The sequence below is a fragment of the Gossypium raimondii genome, chromosome 2 (genome assembly GCF_025698545.1).
Source record: "Gossypium raimondii isolate GPD5lz chromosome 2, ASM2569854v1, whole genome shotgun sequence".
Taxonomy (NCBI): domain Eukaryota; kingdom Viridiplantae; phylum Streptophyta; class Magnoliopsida; order Malvales; family Malvaceae; genus Gossypium; species Gossypium raimondii.
Window position 1 is genome coordinate 4,110,074 of NC_068566.1, and position 24,496 is coordinate 4,134,569.

Here is a 24,496-nt window from a genome sequence, read left to right on the forward strand (position 1 = left end):
AATTTTGAGTTAGTCGAGTTGGCGAATCTTATTTTAACAATCGAACTCAATTTGAAATTTTTGTGAATTAAATCAAATCGAGTAAAAAAATTTCGAATTAACTTAAGTCGAGTTAACGAATCTTATTATTTATACTCAATGCTACATTTACATGGACCGGTTATTTAACTGCATAAACAATATAATGATTTTGCTGGGTAAATATTTATCAAAACGACGTAGTTTTGCCTTTTCTTATTCAGATTTTCAAATAACTCGAATTGTGTAATTCATATTCGAGTTAAACTGAAAATTTCGATTTTTTATTCGAGTTGATCCGGATAACTTGATTAACTCAAATAACTCGAACTATTTAATTCAAAATTTGAATTTTTATCGAATTTTTCAAATTAAATTAGATTTTGCTTAAATTAACAAAATATTGAATAATTAATTAAATTAATATTGAAAAATTAGAATAACTAATTAACTGAGTATTCAAAGTTAAAAACAAACATTTTGATTCGAAATCGTAGAAAGCAAATTTGTTTAAAAAATGATCAAATGAATTTAATGTGTAAATTTAAGGGTATTTTTTTTATAATTATTAGAGATATCAATTTCTAGTCTATTTTTGTTTTTGCCCAGCCATGATGTTAACCTCTGGATTGTCTTGCCTTTTTTTCCTCCCATTAACCATTTCTTTCTTTTTTTTTTTTTCTCATTCATTCTACATGTCTTCTCTTTTTTTAATTTACAGATTTATTTTATAGGTATCTTTGTTGTCTTCACAGGTTGTGATGGACAGATGACTATATCTGCTATTCACTAAAACTTTATCGGCCACTAGTAGTTTTTCTAGAAAAGTGGGAGGGTCTTCATTAGAGGTGCTCATGGGCGGGCCCGCCCGAAAAAAAATTCGGCCGGCCCAGCCGAAATATGGGCCTAGAATTTTGCCCAGCCCGCCCGAAAAATTCATAAGCCGGCCCGCCCGCCCAGCCCGCTTTTTAAATAAATACCAAAATTTATTTTAAAAATTAAAACAAAATTAAAAAAGTATTTTAAAATTAAAAAATTAAAAAGTATTTTAAAAAATTTTAAAATTTAAAATTAAAAAAAGTATTTTAAAAGTATTTTAAAATTAAAAAATAAAAATAATAAAATATTTATTATATTCGGTAAGGCCGGGCAGTGCCCGAAGCCAAAAAGTTGTGCTTGAGACCCGCCCGCTTTTTAATCGGGCCTCGTTTTTGCCCAAGCCCATATTTTGGGCCTATATTTTACCCAAACCCTCCCATATTTGGGAGGGTCCGTCAGGCCGGTAAGCCGCCTACCATGAGCACCTCTAGTCTTCATCGACTTCTTAATTTGTTTCTGTTTTTAGAGTATTTCAGAATAATAAATGATTTCACGAGTCGATTTTGACTCATATTGTCTTAAGTTTTATATGTCTTTGTTTGTTTTTCGATTGTTTAATAAGTTTCAATTTTAAAAGTTTTTATCTGCCCTTGTAATACGTTTTTTAGTTTTGCTTATGCATGTAATCTTTCTTTTACAAGTGATTTTAGGAATAATTTTGTTATTGTCCTATCTAGTTTAGTGAATGCTCGATTCTTTTGTCGATTTTTGCTCGTCGCTTTGGACCATTCGGGACTGATTTTCTTATCATATTAAGTGCTTGCAAATTGCAATCACTTCAGAAATGTCATACTTGAATTGTGACAAAGTCAATTGCAACGTGTCATAATGTTCTATTGATGCTAAGGTTAAAGCTTTTGTTGTGTTGATGAAACTTTTGCTTCACTATTTACGATAAGTGTTATTATTATTATTTATTAATTTGATGATTTTATTTATTAAATAAATTAATAAATTTACTCTTAAAAAGATTATTTTGAATTCAGCATTAATGCAATTGCGATTAATTCTAAAAAATAATAATTACTGTCATATTTTCTTTTAGAAAAGAAAATTTCTAAAAAAGAATGTGAAAAAACACGTGGAACCACCATGCAAATGCCAAGTTCCAAATTTTCACCAAAAAAATGAAAGGAACATTAGACCTCGTTCAGTGTCCTAAAACACCAACAAAGACAACAAGAAGTAGTCAAAATCTCGATGAAAGCTAAGTCCCAGCCTCGGTTATGGAACTCAAATGCCACCATTTTTATTCGTCTTTCCATTTATTCATATTCCATTCCTTCTTCTTCTTCTTCTTCTTCACGCTTCTGTACTCTTCCTTTAAAAGCAACTTCCATGTTTTCCCTTCCTTGATTTGATTTCTCCCCTACACTTCCCAATTTTCTTTTTTATTTTTTCTATAATTATTGGAAATTTTTTTGTATTTCCCTTTTTTCCTTTTTTGGTTGCAATGTACAGTGCGGATCGTTGCTTGTTCGTTGATTCGATCAGGGTCTCACGACAAGATGGCTTGTTTCTCAGCGACAAAACAGTTCCTTCCTCGTTCGTTTCATCCATTTCACTAAAGACCCAGAAATGTTTTGTCGATAAAAACGAAAATGTGTGTTTGGTTTCGTGTTCTTGGGGTGGTCAAACCCTGGGTCCTGTGAAGTCGAGGAGAAGTGGTGGCAAAGGGGGATGGGTTTTATCGGTGAGTTTGTCGAGGGAGGAAGGGTATGTTGGGGACTCAGGAGAAGATTGGGGGCAAAACGGGGATAACAATTTGGAAACGGTGGAAGAGGTGAAAGAGAAGAAGGGATCAGGTGCTTTGAATACCACCAAACATCTCTGGGCCGGTGCTGTTGCTGCTATGGTTTCAAGGTTTTACCTTTCTTTTTCTCCCTTTTTTTTAAAAAAATTGTTGGAAAAAAGTAGGGATGAAGACAATGATAGGAGATTCGTTTGTGTTTGGTTTATCTTTTGTTTGAGATGGAACATTAAATGACAAAACTTTGATGGTAAATATTCACTGTTTCAAGACTTTTCTGCTTTGATGTGTTTTATTTGGCTAAGTCTAAAAAAAAGGTAAGAACTGTTTAATCAGAACTGTAAATGCTGAAATTATAGGATAGATTGATAAGTATGAGAGCTGGATTTGGAAGGTAATACAAATTATTACAAAGCATACCTGTTACAACATGTTGCAGAAATGGATGGATGGTTTTGCTTTTTGGTTGTACTTTTGGATCTAATGTTTCAATTGTAGTACCTTAACTGCTTGCTGTTTGGTTCTGATCGTTTGATTGAATCGCGGTTTGCATCTCAAAAGGTTTGTTTGTTTTTACCACAGGACATTCATTGCTCCATTGGAGAGATTGAAGTTGGAATACATAGTTCGTGGTGAAAAGAGAAGCCTTATCGAATTAATTAAATGGATTGCAGCTTCGGAAGGGTTGAAAGGTTTTTGGAAAGGGAATTTTCTCAATATTCTTCGTACGGCTCCTTTTAAGGCTATCAATTTCTATGCTTACGATATTTATAGAAGTCAACTATTGAAATTGTCCGGGAATGAGGAAGCCACGAATTCGGAGAGGTTCCTTGCCGGTGCTGCAGCTGGGATTACTGCAACTTTGCTTTGCTTACCAATGGACACTGTATGTAACTATTTAGGACTTTGTTATTTGGTTACATGTTATCCTGTTGTGTTTCTGGTCTTGGTTCGGGTGTGGGGAACTTTCTAGAATTTGATTTCTTTGTGTTTTGAAGTACTCTTAGTATATGATTTTAGATTTGGCTGCTTGATCTGATAAGAAGCAAGGATGGAACTTGAAATGCTCTTATATGTAGTGTTCATACAAGGGATACCCTCCTCTTGATAGGTCCCACCTTTTCGATCTTTTTGGCTTAAGTGCCCTTTTCAAGGTTTCGCATTATGCCATGCTCAAGCCATCTCTTCTATTCATCAAAACTAGGATTAAAATGCAATAATCATGTTTTTGTTGCTGCAAGAGTGTTATGCTTAAAGTTTATCTTATTTTGATTGGGGTGTGGGAATGTTTCGAGGTCTAATGTAAATTACGGGTTGGGACATTTCCTTTCTGTATATGTGCCCTTTCATGTACAGTTTCTAAGAAGTCCGTATGCTTTGTTATTGCATGGTAATTCTCACTTGTTCTAGGCACATGTTTTCCACATGTTGCAGAAAAGTACAAGTTCTATGTGTACCCTTTTGTACCCCCACCCCCTTTCCGGTACAATTGGTTATGACTATGATGCTATTTGATTATCGACTCTGCTGGAGTAATTTTATTTGTGTTGATTATGATGTTTGAACTTGCTGTTCGGTTAAAATCATTACTAAATCACCCTATATATCTACTTGCAGATAAGGACAGTAATGGTAGCTCCGGGTGGGGAAGCTTTGGGAGGATTGATTGGTGCTTTTTGTCATATGATTCAGACTGAAGGGTTCTTTTCTCTTTATAAGGGACTAGTCCCCTCGATTATAAGCATGGCACCTTCAGGTGCTGTCTTCTACGGTGTCTATGATATATTGAAGTCGGCCTATCTTCATTCTCCCGAAGGGAGAAAAAGAATTCAAGACTTGAAACAAGGTGGTCAAGAACTGAATGCATTTGAACAATTGGAATTAGGTCCCGTTAGAACATTACTGTACGGGGCGATTGCAGGTGCGTGTTCCGAAGCTGCTACTTATCCATTTGAAGTCGTGAGGAGGCATCTTCAAATGCAAGTCCGTGCGACAAAGTTAGGTGCATTGGCAACCTGTGTCAAGATAGTTCAGCAAGGTGGAATTTCCGCTCTTTATGCAGGATTAATCCCCAGCTTATTGCAGGTACTAAATAAATTTGTCTAGTAAATTAACTATAGCTCAATAAACTGCTTTTCAACTTTCATAGACGTCAAGCTTCAACTGCATCATATTTGATCGATCTGAATTTCTGTTCAGAGATAGATATTGTTATAGGGAATCCAGAAAAACTATAAAGGAATTTGCATGTTGAAGCATATTAACAGATCGTTCTCTATCAGTTTTGTGTGCATCAGTTGTCAAGACGCATATAACTCACCTAAGATTGCATCAATTTGTTGTTTTAGGTTTCTCAGGTTTTTTTCACTTCGTTTAACTTTAATTCATTTCAGGTATTACCATCAGCTGCCATAAGTTACTTGGTTTATGAGTTCATGAAGATAGTTCTAAAGGTGGAGCCGGCATAGACGAATTTTATCTACTTGACTAAAAACATTGGATCAGAGGTAACTTCGGTGTCGATTGAGGCTGCGGATGTTGTTTTATTTCATGAGAGGGAAAAAAGAAAGGCCTAAGTCGAGTTCGAAATTTACCTATACCATTTTACAAGAACAATAGACGGATGGTAAACATTATTGTTTCTAAAATTCAGTTTGACATGATGTTTGTTTAAACTTACCATATTTCATAGTTCAACCTCATTGGCTTGTATGTTTATGCTAAACATGAATTGCAGCTATGTGCTTCTTGTTTCATAGAATGCTTCAATGATTATAAATTTATGATTGAATAAACCAGTTTCGAGCAGTACCAATCCGATCAGTCGGTCCACTTTCAACAACATTGGAAATAGGGCTCAAGTTGACTGATTTTGAGGGAAAAAAGAGAAAACACTGAACCTTTTTTTCAGATGTATATTGTTGATGTGGCAAGGTAATGTAAACCACAAATTGACAAGGTTTTCCGAAGAGCAATCAGCTCTGCTACCATGACAAAATATGTGAAAATCTGTATTTGTAACCAATGAATGTACCAAATATATAGGTCAAAAAGCTACGCTATTAAAGTCAACTCTCCTAACGCCTACATTCTAATTACAGGACATACAAAGCTGTAAAAACAACAGCTTCTCTATCTCCTCATTTGCAAATAGCCCTTTCTTATTTCACATTTACTGATTCTAGCATATCTGCACAGTTTGTCTATTTGATTTTCTTTCCCTTTTTTACTGAGTCTAGAACAGCAACTCATGGTAAAAGCCAAACCCTCTTCCTCAGCTATTCTTGTTTGCACCAAGACTTTCATAAAATAAGATATACCCATGATCTGTATTACTTGAATACTCCTGGGCTGACCCAAAAAATGTCTGAACTGCGGACTCGTCGATTATCTCCACGTTTTCATCGTCAAAAAATAACCAGTGGTTATGGCTTTTCACCAGGCTAACATAGTGCCCATGGTTAGGCCCGCTTCCCACGTGAACGACTACAGCAAACAGAGAATACTCCGAATCTGCATCTTCCACAGTATTGCTCAGCTTCAGCTCAAGTGGAAACACAACACGGTATGAGAGCTTCTTGTACCGGCCAAGCTGCTCAATGTACTTGAATCGTTTTAAATGGATGACCAGGATGTGAGGAGGCTTCTTTATCTTCATTCTCTTCTGGGCTTCTTGCAAACTGCAAGCAAACAAATATTATCAATAATTATTGAGCCTTAACTCAGTAGGCAACGTTGCTATTGTAGCAATCAAGAAGATATGAGTTCGAGTGCATTTAAGTGCATTTTTCTTCTATTTAACGGTTGGCGAGGAGTTTATATATATATTAAAGAAAAAAAGACAATATGGTTAACTGCTCCATGCAAGTTTCATGTTTGAACCACTAAGAAGAAAGAAAAACTATGACCATAGTTGACACCATCTTCGAAGAAAACCTCAGTTTTACATTGTTGGTCTTTGGCCGGCTATTCCGAAAATCTCAAAAAGGATAATAATAGTCAAGTAAAATATTTGTTGTGAATATAAATTACTCTATAAGACGAATCCTAATCATGTGAGCAACTAGAACACAACAAATAATGAAAAAAATAGAGTATAAAAGAAAATCACCTGCAGCACTTGTCACAGAAAAATTTGTCCTCAGCGTTCAATGTCTCAGTAGAACTAAAATTTTTCAAACAGCTAGTAATTGAGCTGTTCTGTTCAATGTCAAGGCTCAAGTCAAAGAAAGTTTCATCTCTAGCTGTCACTGTCTCACATCGCAAGCATCTGGTCTCATTGGTAAGTATTCCCTGTTTCAAATTGCTCCATGAGATAATGAGGTTTTTCCTAAAATACATGACACACACAGACGTACCCAGAGAGAAGGGCAAAATATTGTCAATAAATGAACTGACAATTATATAGCATTCCTTGATAAGCATTGTCAACAAATAATAATTAGTTAAGTGAAAAAGATAGTAGCAGCCACCTTTTCCTTGCTATTCACAAATGTGAGATCATAATTGAAAGAAAAGAAAAGCAGTAGTGAAAGTACCAATATTAATCGAAGATGGAGTGTAGATGCAAGGATGCACATAAGAGGTTTACCGATGATGTGATATCCTGCAACATTTCTAGATGGTAATGCTTGTATTCAGTTTTCTATGTCTATCAGTGGACAGATTAGATTAATTTTCGACAGTGCAGAGATGATTTCTAGACCTAATAGCTTCTTACAATTCTAAACATGTCGCTGAGGTTTCCAGTTACATGGTATCTTAATTTAAATATAACCCGAGCAAAGACATAACTCGATTTCATCTATATTTTGTATCAAGCGAAGTAAATAAAGCACAAGACAAGAATGATTTAGAATATAAGAACACAGTAAACAACAAGAAAACTTACCTGAAAATTCTTGTGTACCCATGTAACCAGAGGCTCTTTTTGAACACCATTTGCTTGAGGATTCTTTGGACCATTTGCAACCTTTTCAGGTGGTGAAGTTTCAGCCTCATTTTTCGCTGTTGGAGCCTCTTTCTCCAATATGTCGACAAGTTCATTTAGCAAAAAATTCAAGAACTCGTGAGCATCCTACCAAGAGAGAGGGAGAGAGAGAGAGTTATTCTCTTCCAAACTTTCCATTAAAGATGATAACGAAAGTCAGTATGGTGGACACGAAAGGAAAAGGCTACTACATCAGAATTATTGAAGCCTTGAGTAAGCAAAAGAGATGATGAATTTAGAGGAAGAAATAAGGTACTTGATTTCTATTACCTGGTGCATATAGCTTCGGAAAAGCTCATTTTGTTTCTTCAATCTCTGTACAAAGCGCTTTGGAGCAATGACACCTGTTTTCTTCTTCTGTGAACTTATCTGAACATAAAGAACAACCAATACTTAGTCCAGGTAGCGATCAAGTAAAAACCACATATGTGGTACCTATGAGAGAAGGGGAGGAAAGATTTACCAGAACATCTATAACATTTGCTAGAAACAGAAAAGCATCATCTTCCCTACAAAATTTGAACTCCAAAAAATTCAAGCAAAACATTTTTTAGGATCTAAGCAATTTCCTAACGGATAATACATAGAAGTACCAAATGAAATCCTTCGAGAAAAGGAAAGGAAATATATAGAAAAGAAACAGTTACGAGGTGGGAACTCTTGGACAGGAAATAAACAGATCATACGCACAGCAAATTATAGGATTTACAGATAAAATTGACTTATTTTAAAAAATTGCACACACGTTCTTTCTTGTATGAAGCCAGGACCTCATGCAAATTAAGACGGGAGATTACAGAAATAAGCCAGTTAACAACAATATTAATCTTAATTTCTGATTAGATCCTGTCATATTCATCATGAAGATGGTATATTGAGCTTTCATACTTCTATCCATTGCACATGGGCTCCTAAGTGTGTCTAATAAGAACAGAAAAAAAAATTAAGGCTTGACAACGCAACCTATGTGCATTGTTTTGGTAAAAAGAAACTAAGCTGATGTTGACTTTTCGAAAAAACACATGGCAACACCTTTGGCTCACAATAAGACAAATACCACCTTGGAAGGAAAAAGCACCCAACTCTAAAGAACTATTGCTCCACAACACTGCACTTTTAGCAGAGCTTTTACCTGTGTAAACAGATCGGCCAAGCATATCAATAGATTCTCTTCAGCATCAGCACCATTTTTATAATTTGAATAATATTCTAGCAGCTGTTCACGGAATGGAACACAAAAATAAAGTGCCTGAAAAAAATTGAGAATATGAAATGAGACATTGGTTGAAGATGAGAGAGCACTGTCGCCCAACAAATTTAAATACAAACATCCAACACTCAACACAATACATAAAACTATTAGGATTACCATATCCTTCCCAAATAATCATACATGTGCTAATCAAGTAAAACTAATTAGAAAGCAAGGAATAGAATAAAGTATCACGAAAGATCTCAGAGTAAGTACCATAGCACAAATGAAAAAGAAAAAAGTCATAGGGACTAAAGAGTCTGGTAATGAGTATATAGCACTTAAAATTTTAAGTTGCATTCATTCAGAAATGATTGTTCAGACAATTCAAATGAACAATGAACGAAGGAACAAAAGCAATATTAAAAATATTAAATATAAGCATGAACAATGAAATCTGAATTGCATAAATAGTAATAATGTATTAGATCATCATTTAGTTTAGCATCAATACCAAAATTCTAACTCTAGACAGCTTTCCGTTTCTAATATTAATTGATAGCTATTGTGGTCAATATTTGGTCTAGAAAGTATATCTAAAATCTAAACTTTCTAATTTCAATCTAACTTGTGATATACCACCTGAATGCATACACGAAATGCAATTACCCGAGAAATTAACTGCTAAACATGAAAATGATAGAGTCGAATCCAACCAATTCACTTCAGGATTCACAAATTTACTTGCTTCCTACAGCTATCATTGAGTCAAATGAACACATTATAAAATCATTAACAAGGATAACCAGATAAATGCTGCTGCGATCAAAAAATAAAAACCTTCAAACTTAGAGATAAAATAATAAGAAACATGTACCAACAATAAATTTGCACAAATGTAGGAATATTAAAAAATTGTTCAAAGCTTAAAATTTAAAATCAATCAAATTCAAAGCATTGAAACTAACATAAACGATTAAATTCAACATAATTTTCTGGAAAAAGAAATCGAATTAGATTCAAAATTGAATTGTGAATGAAAAAAAGAAACCTGCAACACGCTGTTACAATAGCAAGTGTTGCCAAAGTTTTCAAGGCCAAAATATCTTTCGCCTTCAGGAAACTGGTCGCCCAAAGCTTTCTCGAGTTTTGAACCCGCCGCCCCCATTTAATACAAAAAAATTAAGTTTAATTACAACCTCGAACTCAGATCTTGTTCTGACCGATTCAACTCAAACGATTCTATCTCTCCATTAACGAGTGGCTCTATCTCCGCTCTGTTTGATTTGAATAAATTGAATCGATTTAGGGTTTGGTTGGTTGAAGGAAAGCTTTTCTTTTCTCCTGTTTCCCGTTTGAGGTTGTAAAAATGAGCCAAAGAAAATTTTTATATGTATATTTTTTATGGTTTTCTGAGAGAGAATTTAATAGAGGCGATAGATGAAGAAAATAAAGGAGGAAAAAAGTGATGGCGCACTACGACTGGCACTAAATATAAATAAAATTAAGATAGGGATGAGAAAAGTAAATATATAAAAAGAGAAATTAATGAGTAAAAGGCTAAAATATACCAGCAGTCCCTGTAATTTCTAGGAATTTCGTCCTTTTACTTTTCCGATTTCAAAACCCAGCCCCAATTGTTAGACTATTAAAATTATTTTATTAATTTCAGTTTCATTACAATGTTTCATTTTAGTTGCATGACTATCGAGTATGTTTTCTATTTTAAAATGCCACACCAATAAATTTTTAAGTATCAATAATTGGACCTAAATTTTAAACTATGAAAAGTAAAAAATTAAATTATTAAAATAAAAATATAGAGACTAAATGTTAAATATGTGAAGAGTACAGGGACTGATGATATATTTTGACCTTAGTAAAAATAAATTACTATTGATGCTTTCTTGCACTCAACGTCACATGATGATGCCATTGCCAAGCTGTAAAACCAATTTATATGGAGATTTTTTTATGAATTTTGTAGGATTTTTTATCCAAATAATATATATAAAAAAAATTAAAATGGTATGTTGCAACAATTATGTACCAAAATGGCATATTTAGATGGGTGGAGGGTGGTGCATAGGCGGCACCACCCTGATATTCTGACACAATACAATTTAAAAATAATAATATTAATAAAATAATGGTGGAGTCATGTAGATAAGTGGCACACATGTAAAAATACGGATCAAATACGGGTTGTATACAGTAAAAATTGGACCCAAAAACCGACCCACTGACATGATGGGACAGGACACTAGGTCACGCCTAGGGAAGAGGCGGAACCCAGTGGTGGAGGAGACAGCACAGGCAGCACCACGGTGGCAGGCGATGGGACGGCTGCATGTAGCAGTTCGTTTGTTTTTTGCCTGTATAAGGTCCCCAAGGTTCATTTTTGGTCGGTGAGTGAAGGAGAAGAAATAGAAGGAGAAGAAAAGAAGAGAAGAAGGAGAAGGAGAAGGAGAGGGCGGGAAGGGAAGGTAAAAAAGAAAGAAAAAAAGAGAAGAGAAAAAGAGCGAGGGAAGGAGAAAGAGAAGGAAAAAAAAATAGAAAAGAAAATGTATTTTTTTTGTTATAAATTAATTGATTAATGTCAATTTAATTCGTTTTTGTTGTTATTATTGTTGATTTAATTCGGATTTAATTTTTAAATTTATTTTTATAAGGTATTATTTGGTTAAAAAGAGCTATTAAGGTGTGTTTGTATTTATTTTATATTTTCATTCATTCATATTTTATTTTTAATGTTTATTGAAGTAAAAAAACCTATTTATATTATGTACAAAGAATGTTTTATTATTTTATGAAATTTATTTGACATATTATTTTGATTATTTTAATTTTAATTTTTTTTATTTTTATGTAGGTAAAAGATGAGACCATTGATATGGAATTTGGAATTTATGAGATAAATTAGGAATTAGTTTATATGTTCTAATTTTTAAGAATTTATAATTGAGAATAAGAGTTTATATTTTTAAATTTTATTTTATGTTTTTATAAATATTTAAAATGAAATTTCTTTTGAACTTCTATGAAAAAAAATTATAGTTTTTGACAATAATTAAGTTGGCATGTTATTATATATATTATATTTTAAACCAAAATATTTTACTTATTATCATTTTAAAATAACAATAAAAATATTCGTATTTATTATGTATCGTTTATGTTATATTTTTGTTATATATATTTTATTGGCATGTTATTTTTAGTATTTTAATATAAACTTTTTGTTTTTTTTTGGTAGGTAAAAGATTAAACTATTGAGATGAAATTTGTAAATGGGACCATTGAGTTGGAGTTTGAGTTGGAACTTATAAGATATATTTATCTTGTTAATGTAGTATAGCAAAAATATGATGTGGAAAAAATTGTTTGGTATTTTTGTTTAATTAAAAGCAATATATAAAATTTAGGTATTTTGATAAATATTTAAAATCCATCAAACATTGAAATTAATAACCAAATTTGTTTTGAAATTGCAAGTATCGCAATGGCTCCATTGATTAAGAACGATGGTCACATATCAAACACAGTTAATAATATGGTAGTATATTGTTATTTGTTAATCACAGGTTCCCTTAAAAAAAGATCTACGTAATTTACGGAAATAAATTATGTTATTATAACTATTTTTTGTAATTTAACATTGTCAGGGCCCGTACCGCACATTAAGGGGTCAGGTGAATGGTTTAGGGTATTCCCCGGATGAAAGACTAATGCCATACTTGGAGTTAGCTAGATTCGGGTCAGCAGCATTGATCTGAACGTTTGATTTGCGGTACAATTTAATATCCGCATTGGTCGAGCGTTGGCGCTCGAAGACCCACACTTTGCATTTGTCGTGTGGGGAGTGCACTGTCACTCTGGAGGATGTTGCATTGCAACTTGGGCTCCCAATCGATGGGAGTGTCGTAACGGGCGTAAGTGCGATAGCTGAGCCGGCTACCCTTTGTTATAGCCTACTAGGAGTCCTGCCCGCCAATGCTGAGTCCAATTTTACGGGTTTGAAATTTTCATGGCTGAAAGCCAATTTTGAACATTTATCAATTAATGCCACTGAGCATGAGGTGATGTGCACAGCTCGAGCGTACATTATGCATATTATAGGGGGTATACTGATGCCCGATGCGAACAACAACAGGGTTCATTTGATGTATTTACCCCTATTAGCTGATTTGCATAATGTTTGCTCGTATAGTTGGGGTTCCGCAATTCTGGCTATGTTGTATCGTAAGCTTTTTCGGACGACAAAGCCTAATACCGTAGACATAGGCAGATGCCTTGTATTGCTGCAGTCATGGGCTCTTTATCGAATGCCATTCTTGGCATCAGTTAGGTACCAACCATACGTATTTTCACTAGTGAACAAGTGATAAAATTTAACTTGTTATTAATTTATATATTTTTTATAATGATACTATTCTAACGATACTATATTTACTTGTAATTTGTTTTCGTAGATGAAATTTTTATCTGAGTATCGGGAGGTCGTATACTGTCCTGATATATCGTCGGATAATTGAACAACATGCTGGGGAAGGGGTAAGCTATTCCAATATTCGTGACATGTAATTACTTTGTATATCTTGAACCGTGTTAAATTTTAACCATGTTATTAATCGTACAGTTTATCTGGATGCCGTATCAGAGACTAGAAATTGCGGCTGTTATATCCTCGTCTGCCCACATTCATTCTCACCTGTGGTGCATTAACGCGTCAATTATCAATTTCTAGACAGTCGAGCGGTATAACGGGGATCGAGTACTCCAACAGCTTGGTTGCATCCAGTATATCCCGGATCTGCCAATGCAGTTGGGGAAGATTCACTTGATCAACAAGAGAGGAAAACATGGAAATAATTGGGGGGTTGTGCATTGAAAATATATTACAGTGTGGGATAATCGGATGGCGCGGAGACCTTAGATGGCTATTTCTTTTGATTTGTAATCATCATTAAAGTACATACTGGATACAACCAAAATCATCAACACGGGAAAACCATATTTACTTGGTGGGCAGTCGACTGTAGTTCCTCCACACATGCACCGATCTGGGGCATACGAGCTATCCATCCCTATAGCTCATTATACGACGCATCAAAATCCCCGTACAATTTCTCTATTGTCATCTGTTTAGCTAACCATGCCTTTCGATATAATACTCGATACTAGAATCATACCTGCATTTCGGCAATCAGTACCGAAACTTTAATGTCGACATGTCCTTCACCATTAGCATGATACACGTACAGAAAGTTTTGGAATCAAGTTTTCGATGATCTTCTGTCATACGTGTTGATGTGCATTGTAAGGCCCAACAAATTTTCGTATCTCCCACATCTGTAAATTTTGAATAAATGCAGCTCGTACCTGGCAATTGCAGCCTTCCGCCGACTTCCAACACTCCCCAATATATAATGTCGGTTTAGACACTGCGACTGTATAGTCCACTGGTATATTCATGCTATACCACTTAATAGCAAATACGCACTCTTCTTTACTTTTGAATATCTGGCCTACGAATAACTCCTCAGGATCGGAATTTACGGTCAGTCAGTGAGCAGATAGTATTTCAAGGTACTCCGGAAACTCAGCTACGTGCGTCGTGTCGATGTATATGAGCGACATGTGTGGCCCAGGAGTATTGTGTATCACAATACGTCGAATCTGGTTCCCGGCTGAAGACGCGTTAATGTTTCCATCGTCATTCACGTCTTCGTCGTCAATATTATCGGGGACCTCGTCCACATCAGGATGACTATCACTATCGACGTCTTGATCACAAGGATCACTACTATCATATCTATCATCACCAACCACATCAATATCGGGTGCAACATTAAGATTTATATCGATCCCGTGTATGGTCGATTCACTATCAACGTACAATATTGGAGCCACCATGCACGGTTCTTGAGCTCCATGTTCTTCACCATATATGCAGTGAGATCTTCATTTTGCTCCACACCGACTAACTCAGTAAATAAGTGAATCAGTGCATTTTGGTCACTCCGATTCCCACAATAAAGAGCAATCATTGTCTCCACGTCTTCCTTGTTTACAAGTTCCATTTTGGTGAATTTGATGGGATTTGTCGAAACTGGAAACTTGTAGAAAAGTTTCGAGATCTTTTTCCCACAACGTCTAACAATTTTTACGCTAATAATTTCCTTCATATCATTGAACGAGACATTTCTATTAAATCTCATTGCTATTTGTTGCTGACATTCAAATATACATCCAACAGTTGTTGTCAAGATGATTCCCTCAAAATAAACGCATATGAAAAACTGATTATCCATCTTCAATACTCAATCTATTAAAAATAAACTAAAATTCTTAAAACAATTTCGAACAAAGATAAAAATACTTACATAAAAAATTAATGAATGGAAAGAGTCCATTTCTAACAATATTTATGACAAAAGTATTTTCAGTATTTATCTATTTTTTCTTATTGTTATCACTAACTAACAATTACTTTATAATAGTTAAACTTTCAAATATATTAAAAATTTTACAACATAACATTCCCAATAATCTAAATACAAAACTTACTAACAAGTCACAATAAACAAAATAACTTTAAAACAAAACATAAAAATAACACTAAACAAACTATATAAATCTAACAAAATAATTTTTTCTTATCATAATCTATTATATTTGAAAATAACAATAAAAATAATACATTTTTTTTCTTTTTTTTTCTTTCTTCTCTTCTCCCTCTCTTGTTCTGCTAATTTTTTGCAGGATGGGGAAGTGAGAGGGGAATATACTAGGTATACCGCCTATCAGATAGGGGTCACTGGTGTTGCCTACCAGATAGGGGTCACTGGTGCCGCCTATCAGATAGGCACCACACCCCCTTCGTATTTTTGTACCCGTATATACCAGAAAGGAAAACTGGTGTCGCCTATCCTTTTGGCAGCACTACTAAAATATTATTATTATTTTAATTGTATTGTGTCAAAACGAGGGTGATGCCACCTATGCACCACCCTCCATCCATCTAAATGTACCATTTTGGTTTTTATTTTATTTTATTTGAGTAAAAACCTAGTTTTGTAATATTAAAATTTATAATAAACAATGTTCCAAGTTTGCTAGATTTTAAATAAGATTTGAATTTAAATTTTATAGAAGTAAAAATATTATTAATAAAATTTGTGGTTTATTAGTAAAAATAACTATAAGCAAAAAAAAAATTAATTAACCTGACTTATTAACTTTAACCACTATGAACTGTAATTATTTTGTTGATGGAATTAATATTTCAATTAAGTAGTGGCACTGATTAAATGCTAAAATTACATATTTTATGTAATTAAATTGGTTAATTTATGAGAGTGCACCACTGATTTTTTTCCATGTTTATATTGAATTTCGTGCAGGGATGCAATTTGGGGCTAAATAGAAGAAAAAAGAAACAATTGGGATAGATTGAAGAAATGAGCAAAGAAGGCAGGCCAAAGCAGAATTTTTCCAAGATGTAATTAGCTGAAATTTTATGTTGACTTAGTGGGAGATTATGTAGGGATTTTTATAGAATATTTTATTTCCTTGATTTTTTATGGCTAGTGGCTCTTAATTTAGCAAAACCACTAGTATAAATAGGGGATTACTTTGTTCATTTAATCATCAAGTCATAAATCAAGCTTTCATCTTTGAATACAATCACTTCTTCATTCTCACGAAGCTATTTGTTGTTTTTGGTTTCTTTTTCTTTCAATTTATTAATTTCTAGTTTGTCACCAACTTAAACCATTTACAATTTCCTTTTCAAACTTCCTTTTCATTTCCAGTAGCTAAACCATCCCACTCTAATACACTACCAAAATTCCAACCCCCATACTTAATCATGCCACCCATTCTTTTTACCCATTTTAACCTTATTTAATTTATCCAACTCCAATATGCCCCAAACCTTAGTTAACTAAATCTATTTTCAGCTTTAGGTCGGAGTTAGCCTCGTCAAGACCTGTGAGTTACGAATCCGAGCAATTTAACTCATAAATTCCAGTACTTATTATTTCTCCGGATTAAGAGTATGATTTTGTCAACTCAAAAAGTCAAATCAACATTAAGTCAAAAAAGACGTCGTTTGAGTTAGTGTGGTTAGACGTACAGTTGGAATTCCGAAAGGATCGATTGTCTAATCGATTTTCCGTGAACACATTGACGTGCCAAGTGGGGATTGCTGTTTGGTTCCGTCAAGGGAAGTAGTAACTAGATTTAAATGTCCCACGCAGTTGAGGGCATTGGTTCGAGCTAGGCTCTTCTAGAACACAAAGCTGCCGGAGTTCTAAATCATGAACGTTTCGTTGGTTGTTCGATCGGTAAGGGTTAGTTATAGAACATTCCATAACTAATTTACATAATGAAGAATTGGTGTCCGAGGCGTCCTTGGTAGCTATAACTAGCTTAATGGAAAAGAGGAGTTCATCTAATTTCGAGGATCGGTTCAAAGACGAGGAAAAACCCGTGCCTGAAGCTGAGCTAAGTTTAATTAATTTTTCTTCAAATTTATTTAACTGTTTTTATTATTTGTTTTCAGCTTTTACGTTTTACGCATATTTTTCTGTTTATTTCAGGTTTTCAATTTTTATCCTCCCCAAATTTCTTGGGCACGACAACTGCCCAGACACGAATCTGGTCGAGAAAGAGCAACAATTTTACGTGAGCCCAGTCTCTGAGGGATCGACCCTACTCCCTATACTGCTTAAATTGTAATTAGGTGTAGGTTTATATTGATGGACTCGACACCCATCAGGCCCGTGACATTTTGTTATATTATCAAATATTTTTTTAAAATCACCAACACCCACTATCTTCACCTTCAAGTGCTACCACTCTTGCACCACCCCTGCACTGTCGAGCCACCATCTGTCCATTGACTAGCCCGCCTCCTAGCCACCCAATGAGATTGCCCAGCTCACCGCTGCTCTCCGCCATCCTTTCCATGCTTTGCATAAAGCCTTTGCTACACCCTCCCCTCATTCCAACTTCATTGCACTATTGCAGGCACCAGGCAACTTGGAATGGGATACCAGCATTTCTAGGATAACCAAGACATGGTGACCAAATTATCAATGTTTGAGGTGATAAGAGCAGGTGGATGGGGGCTTTGTATGAAGAGTAGGGATGGGGCTTAAACCATTTGGTGAAAGGCGTGGAGATTGAGGACAAAATCAAGGAGATGATGGAGAACCAAATGATGAAAATGGAATCTGCAATAATCACTGAAATGGCAAAGCAAAGGTCAGATGTTGGTGTGTAAGAATATGAAGACATTTTCCTAGAGCTTGAAAAGGAACCGATGACGTTTTTATATATTTTTATAGTCTAATAATTTTTTTAATAGTTTTTTATGTTTTACCATTTTTATAATTCTTAATAAATTTTAAATAATTTTCTATAATTTATTTATAATGTTTATATTTTTAATAATAATCTAAAATTAATGGTTGTATTTATTAGGATTTTTATTTTTAAAATATTTGTTTACACATGATTGTCACGTGTCGTCATTTGATTGAGCTATCAATTACATTAATAAAATTTAATGGTCAAACTTTATCAACATTAATAGAGGGACTTAATTGATTATTTTTCATCTTTAAGGACTCATTTGGGTTTTTTATTAGTAAGCCAAAATTTTATTTTATTTAAAATCCTAATTAACTCAATTAAATTTAATTAAATATAATCAATTATTAGACATTGAAAAATATGAAAACGTTGTGTCACGAAAAATATGAAAAACGTTGTGTCATTGTGATTTCAATTATTATTTTTAGTTTTATTATATACTTTGTCTAAGTGATACAATTATGAATCGTCTAAAAATAGAGATATATAATTATCAATAAGTTTTCCTGTCATCAAGATTTAGCTATTGGTTGATACAGGGATCAAACAAGGCGGAGATGACAATGATGTTGGGCGGTTTAACTTATTTAAGGGAAGGCAGAGAGCCGCTATGCACGGTGGTCAAGTTATGGCGATAATAGGGTCGGTGGAAGAGGAAGGAGGAGAGGGAAAAGAGAGGAAGATGATCCATTTTTTCTGATAGGACTAAGGGTCTATATACTCTTATGTATGATCTTGAAGTGTCACATGTCGTCTTCCCATGGGTGAGCCTAAGTCAAGTTAGCCAGTAGTCTATCAATAAAAGTTTAGGTAGAGTGGAGATTGGACTTGACCCTTCATAATTTGTACCACCACTTGTGGAGCATTCTCAACTCTCTTAGCCTCAAGTTCCCCTATTCTAGCAATTCCACCCATGCCCCCCAATTGCCCTGCGTCTTACCAAAGGCTCCACAAACTCCTCGACTTCTTCAGAAGACATCTTCTCAGTAGGTCTTTGGCTGCTCGCACCTCCAATTTCCCTATGCCTCACTAAATGCACTTCTAACCCTTCGCCGTCTTCAAAGGGCACCATTGTAGTCTGTTTGTTGGTACACCACTTATGATTTGAGCATAACCTATACCATACAAGGAAAAACCAAGGCTTAGGTGGTTATATGCTAGCAACCTTATTGGTACTGCCCTGAGGCTAGGCTTCCAAATGATGTGGAACCTTTCGCCCTCTATTCTAAAAGTCATTTTGAAAATCACTATCTTTATACCTATTGGGGTTTACACCCATCAAGCAGTGCTTGTACAGCTTTCTAACAGTAATGGTCCTCGAAACATCTAGAGGACTACCTTTCCAAAGAGCCTTGAATTGCGCCTTCCTAAACTCATCCAACAATTTTGGTTTGGCCAAGCACAACTTGCTCGAAGGTAATGCCAAGTGGTAGGAAAGGTAAAGTTTGCAGCAAACCTATGTTCTACCAAAATGTATTTCTATCTATCCAGCCAGAGCTTGGTCCCTTCAACATCAAGTGCTCGATCTCTGCACCCTCCCTTTTGTTGAAAGTAAGCAATCCAAACAACCTGTTTTGGTCCATGGTAGTAAGGGAAAAAAGGTTTCTACAACACCTTGTCTGACTACAGAGTACTAAGGAAATCAATAAGAATCCACCGCGAGGCCTTAGATAGCTACCTTGACACCACTCCATAATAGTTTACCACTCACAAACAAAATCGTGAGGTGGCAAATGGAAGCCAACCTCCAAAGCATACAAAGGCAAATAAAACCCTGGTTTTCCACTACTGTGTTTTGGCCCACTCATGGTGCTCAACTCGTTTTCTCCCTGGGAATGTTGAACTCAAACTCATAATTACTAATATTGCAACCCCTTACGCTGAAACAACCTCCGCATTTTGTTAACCCCAATAGTACATCAGGCCGCATCGCCGACATAAGGAACCCTCACCGGCCAAGTACCGTTACCTTTCTTCCAATCCTCACCACCGTCACTATTACTGGTATTCCCACCACAAAACCCTCTAACCATTTTTAGTCAAACACAAACCTTAAAAACTATTGTAAAGCTGAAGAACTTACCAAGCAACTGTCCTAGCGCCAATCCGAACAACTTCAATGAGACATAAACTTGAATCGAAGGAAAAAGAAAGAAGAAGAAAAGAAGATTCCAGACTTAGAGAAATTTCGAAGGATTGAAAATCATGAAGACTGAAAAAAATTTCATTCCAATGGAAGACAGGAAAAAGCACTCCGAGAACTTTATAGCTCATACCAAACCCAGGCAGCTTCCAAAAGACATTTTAGCAACAAGCAATGAGAACTAAACACTTGGCAACCCTGAAACGCCAAGTAATGATTAACAACATTTCCGCATAATTGTAAATGCTAGTACACACATGTGCGATCCTCTAGGCAACACAAACCACGCGTGTTCTCACAGTAGCTTGATGATTTAAATTTCATAGCCTAAACTCAAATACAATTCACTCAACACCTTGGATCACAGCACACATGGCAACGCCACTGTATAACTTTCCTCTCCAGTAGGCACTAGGGAGTAATTGTTATACTTTCACCCCTTGGACAAACTCTTCGAGCATTCATCCTCAAACACTTTAGATAGGACATAAAAATTAACATCAAAAGTGACAATTAATGTGTAGGATTCACATGCATGCATAATCGAGAAGTGGATACAAAGAGTCTGATTGGTAAGTGGCCCTCAAAAGGTTATTCGAAAAATGTTTATGAGTGGTGAATGCTGAAGAATATATTTGAGGAATAAATGTATAACATTATTAAAAATCAAAACATCTACCACCTTAAATATTAAAAGAACAATAAGAAGTATTAATCAATACTTGATTATTACTTTCGAAAAGATAATTTTACTGATATATAAATATTACAATTACAGGTAATGAAGATTAATATATTGGAAGCAAATCCTAAAGAAATATGTATAAAAGAAAACAATATAAAACTTAAACTAAAAGTTATATTAAGTATTAAATTCTAAAAATTAACACCAGAAAGCATGTGAGATCATGAATACAAGTCACGTCATTTGGTGTCAATTATCAAAATAGATCCCTCAAAGTAAAGTTAGATCGGAAAACTATGATACAATTTTATAAAATGTTAAATCTCTAAATCAGACGTACAAAAAATGAATCAATTTAAATTTAAAAACACAAGTCACCATGAATTCGAAAAAATTGAATCATTGTAGACTCGGAAAAATTGTTCACTTAATTAACATGAAATTTATAGAAAAAGGTAATTAACACATGAATTAACTAATATAATAATAAGTTTTTAAAATTATTATATCTTTATTAAATAAAACGTGAAATCCTTCAAATTAGATATGAGTGAAATCAGAAAAAATGTTTCGAAAACTCAAATCATCATAAATTCGAGAAAATCAAGTCACTATAAACCAAGAAAATCAAGTCTCGAAGCTTTTCAATAGCATCACAGTCCACCATTTACGTTCCCAAAGAGAGAAGAAGAAATGAGTACGGAGATCGATAACGAAGTGATAGCTATATCTTGTTTAATCGATAATAATTGTGATGAAATCACAGAACCTGTTGAATTTTGTAGATAGTGGTGTTGTTGCAATGCATTTTGCAAGTAGAAAGATGGGATACTTGTTTTGTTAGTAGCATATCCATGATCAAGTTACCCTTTTTAGATGCGAATATGTGTGTGTATTCGTTCAGCATTTACTTTTGTTTCTTAATTTTGATTGGTTTTAAGCTTCTTCTTTTTTTCTTTTCATTTCAAATTTTGGGTGGCTTTCTTTTGCTTAAGTTGTATATGAAACCGATGTAGGTATGACCAAATGGATGATCTTCTCATGAAATTATGAAAAGAGGCTAGGGTACAGGCTCGGGGTCTTAAAACCTTTTATTCAAGAGGAAATGTTCTACTATTCATGTGAAACTATGCCTCGTTCGAAAGTGAGTGGGCAGACTGTACAAATGGAGGCTTTGGTAGCCTGTTCTTGATAAATTTGTCATCTCTAGCTGGTTTCCACTTTTTGAAGTGTTGCTTAGTGCATTATATTATGTATAAAAGAAAACAAGTAATCTTGAGATTTACAAAATGTAAAACTGACTTGAGATAGGGAAAATTCTCAATCCTTAAAAAGAGCTAATCAACTATGTATTTAGACTCAAAGCTGCTTTTGTACACTTAGACTAACGTATTTATAGAAGCTTGGAATTAACTGCTCTATAACAAACTTGCTAACAGTCTCAGCTGACCCTAACTACTTGAATCACTAATATTTATATCCTTAACATTCATCCATCTTCCCCACGGGTAAGACCCGAAGAAAATTTCGAAACCAAGTAAACAACGAGACCGAAAGCGGCTTGGTAAGAATATCAGCAACCTGATCACACGCAGGAACTTCACCAATTATAACTGAGCCATCAGCAACCTTTTTGCGAACAAAAAACAGATCTAGCTTGACATGTTTGAATTTTGAGTGTAACACAGGATTAGCCGCGACAGCAACTGCACTTGAACTGTCACACCAAATATTAGGAGTATCAGCAAACATAACGTGAAGTTCTTTAAGTAACGATAGTAACCAAGTGACATCACTAGTAGCCGCAGCAAAACTCCTATACTCAACTTCAGCCGTGGACGGGGAAACCACTTGTTGTTTCTTGGAACACCAAGACATGGGAGTGTGACCAAGATAAACACAATATCCTGACGTGGATCGCCGATCGTCAAAGTCCAACCCCCAGTTGGCATCATCATACCCAACTAAGGACAACCTGACAGATGGGAAAAAGAGAAGAACAAAATCAAGTGTGCCACATAAGTATCGTAAGATCCTCTTTAAGGCAACTATATGAACAGTGGTAGGATTATGCATGAACTGAAAAATTCGATTTACCGCATACGCAATGTCAGGTCGAGTAAGAACAACATATTGTAGGGCACCAGCAAGACTTCTATACTCAATTGGATCCGCCAGACGATTGCCATCATCTTTAGACAAAGTAGACAAGCTAACCATTGGAGTATGGACACTCTTCGCATTAGACATCAAGCTTTGGCCAAAAAGATCGCGTATATACTTTTTCTGACAAAGATGAAGACACCCGGAGGAAGAGCGAGTAACTTCAACGCTAAGAAAATAGTAGAGATCACCCATATCCTTTAGCGAGAACTCATTATTCAATAGCCGAACAAACCAGTCGATGGAGGAAGATAGGCTCCCGGTTATAATAATATCATCAACGTACACAAGAACATAAAGAGTGAAATTAGACCTAACCCGAACAAACAAAGAGGCATCAGACTTCGAAACGACAAAATTAATTGAGACAAGAAACTACTTCAGCTTTTCAAACTAGGTGCGAGGAGCCTGACGAAGACCATAAAGAGCTTTCTTCAGACGACACACAGGAGGTTTGCCATTAGAATCATACTGAACATACCCTGGAGGTTGTTGCATGAACACTTCACTGTCAATATCACAATTTAAGAAAGCATTATTCACATCAACCTGACGAAGTGGCCATACCCTAGAGACCGCAACAGACAAAATAACCCGAATAGTGGAGGATTTTACCACCGGACTAAAAGTTTCCTTGAAGCCACACCTAGGAACTTGAAAACAGCCTTTGGCAACTAACCGAGCCTTATGTCTAGCAATTGTGCCATCAGGATTCTTCTTGACCTTGAAAAGCCATTTACACCCGATAACCTTACGATTTGGTGGTAGTAGAACCAACTCCCAGGTAGCATTGCGAATAAGTGCATCATATTCAGCCTAGGCTGCAGCCCGCCACTCTGAAGAAGAAAACGCTTCCTCAATTATAGAAGGTTCCACAACTTCAATAGACATTGCTTTGGGTTTAAAAACGCCAGCCTTCGATCGAGTCACTATTGGGTGAGTATTAGTCACAGGCAGAGAAGGCATCGGACTATCGGAAGAAGATGCAACACCTCCAGTAGACCTAAAACTGACATCACTAAGCCTAGGCGAACTATGTGGCTCATGATCAAACCTGAATCCAGGCTGATTTGCAACAAGAGGAGAAACTAGTGGACAAGAAACTGGTAGAGACACTGGTGTAGAGGGTTGAGCGATTGATGGGAGCTCAACAGGCCGCACAAGTGGAACAAACGTCGAAACAGTCTGACTATGCACCGACAGATACCCCGCAGGAGTAGACTCAGACGACAGAAACATATTCTCATCAAACACTACATGCCGTGAAATAACAATCTTACCAGTCGGAAGAA

The 24,496-nt window shown here is 35.3% G+C and overlaps 2 protein-coding genes across 3 annotated transcripts; one reads left to right on the plus strand and one right to left on the minus strand.

The window, feature by feature from the left end:
• The first annotated feature begins 2,041 nt into the window (after positions 1-2,041).
• LOC105787769 (probable mitochondrial adenine nucleotide transporter BTL3) lies at positions 2,042-5,442 on the plus strand. Its single transcript, XM_012614327.2, has 4 exons — positions 2,042-2,760; positions 3,230-3,533; positions 4,265-4,732; positions 5,041-5,442. The coding sequence occupies exons 1-4, from the start codon at positions 2,351-2,353 to the stop codon at positions 5,113-5,115; spliced, it is 1,257 nt and encodes a 418-aa protein (XP_012469781.1). The 5' UTR covers positions 2,042-2,350; the 3' UTR covers positions 5,116-5,442.
• Positions 5,443-5,637: 195 nt separating this feature from the next.
• Positions 5,638-10,293, minus strand: LOC105787770 (ubiquitin carboxyl-terminal hydrolase 3). 2 transcript variants are annotated; one of them, XM_012614328.2, is made up of 7 exons: positions 9,881-10,293; positions 8,770-8,886; positions 8,101-8,160; positions 7,908-8,006; positions 7,539-7,724; positions 6,759-6,940; positions 5,638-6,327 (listed from the first exon to the last, which is right to left on the minus strand). In XM_012614328.2, exons 1-7 carry the CDS (start codon positions 9,995-9,997, stop codon positions 5,922-5,924), a joined length of 1,167 nt encoding a protein of 388 aa, XP_012469782.1. In that variant the 5' UTR covers positions 9,998-10,293; the 3' UTR covers positions 5,638-5,921. The 2 variants fall into 2 exon arrangements, with proteins under 2 accessions (XP_012469782.1, XP_012469783.1); XM_012614329.2 differs by lacking the exon at positions 8,101-8,160 and having other exon boundaries at positions 9,881-10,291.
• Positions 10,294-24,496: the final 14,203 nt, after the last annotated feature.

Bases quoted from the DNA above. Each gene is read 5' to 3' on its own strand.
- LOC105787769 (XM_012614327.2), top strand. From the start codon at position 2,351: ATGTACAGTGCGGATCGTTGCTTGTTCGTTGATTCGATCAGGGTCTCA. The intron at 2,761-3,229 runs GTTTTACCTTTC...TTTTTACCACAG, and splicing joins GTTGCTGCTATGGTTTCAAG to GACATTCATTGCTCCATTGG. The intron at 3,534-4,264 runs GTATGTAACTAT...ATCTACTTGCAG, and splicing joins TTTGCTTACCAATGGACACT to ATAAGGACAGTAATGGTAGC.
- LOC105787770 (XM_012614328.2), bottom strand. From the start codon at position 9,997: ATGGGGGCGGCGGGTTCAAAACTCGAGAAAGCTTTGGGCGACCAGTTT. The intron at 8,007-8,100 runs GTAAATCTTTCC...CTTTATGTTCAG, and splicing joins CAAATGTTATAGATGTTCTG to ATAAGTTCACAGAAGAAGAA. The intron at 6,328-6,758 runs GTGATTTTCTTT...GTTTGCTTGCAG, and splicing joins TTCTGTGACAAGTGCTGCAG to TTTGCAAGAAGCCCAGAAGA.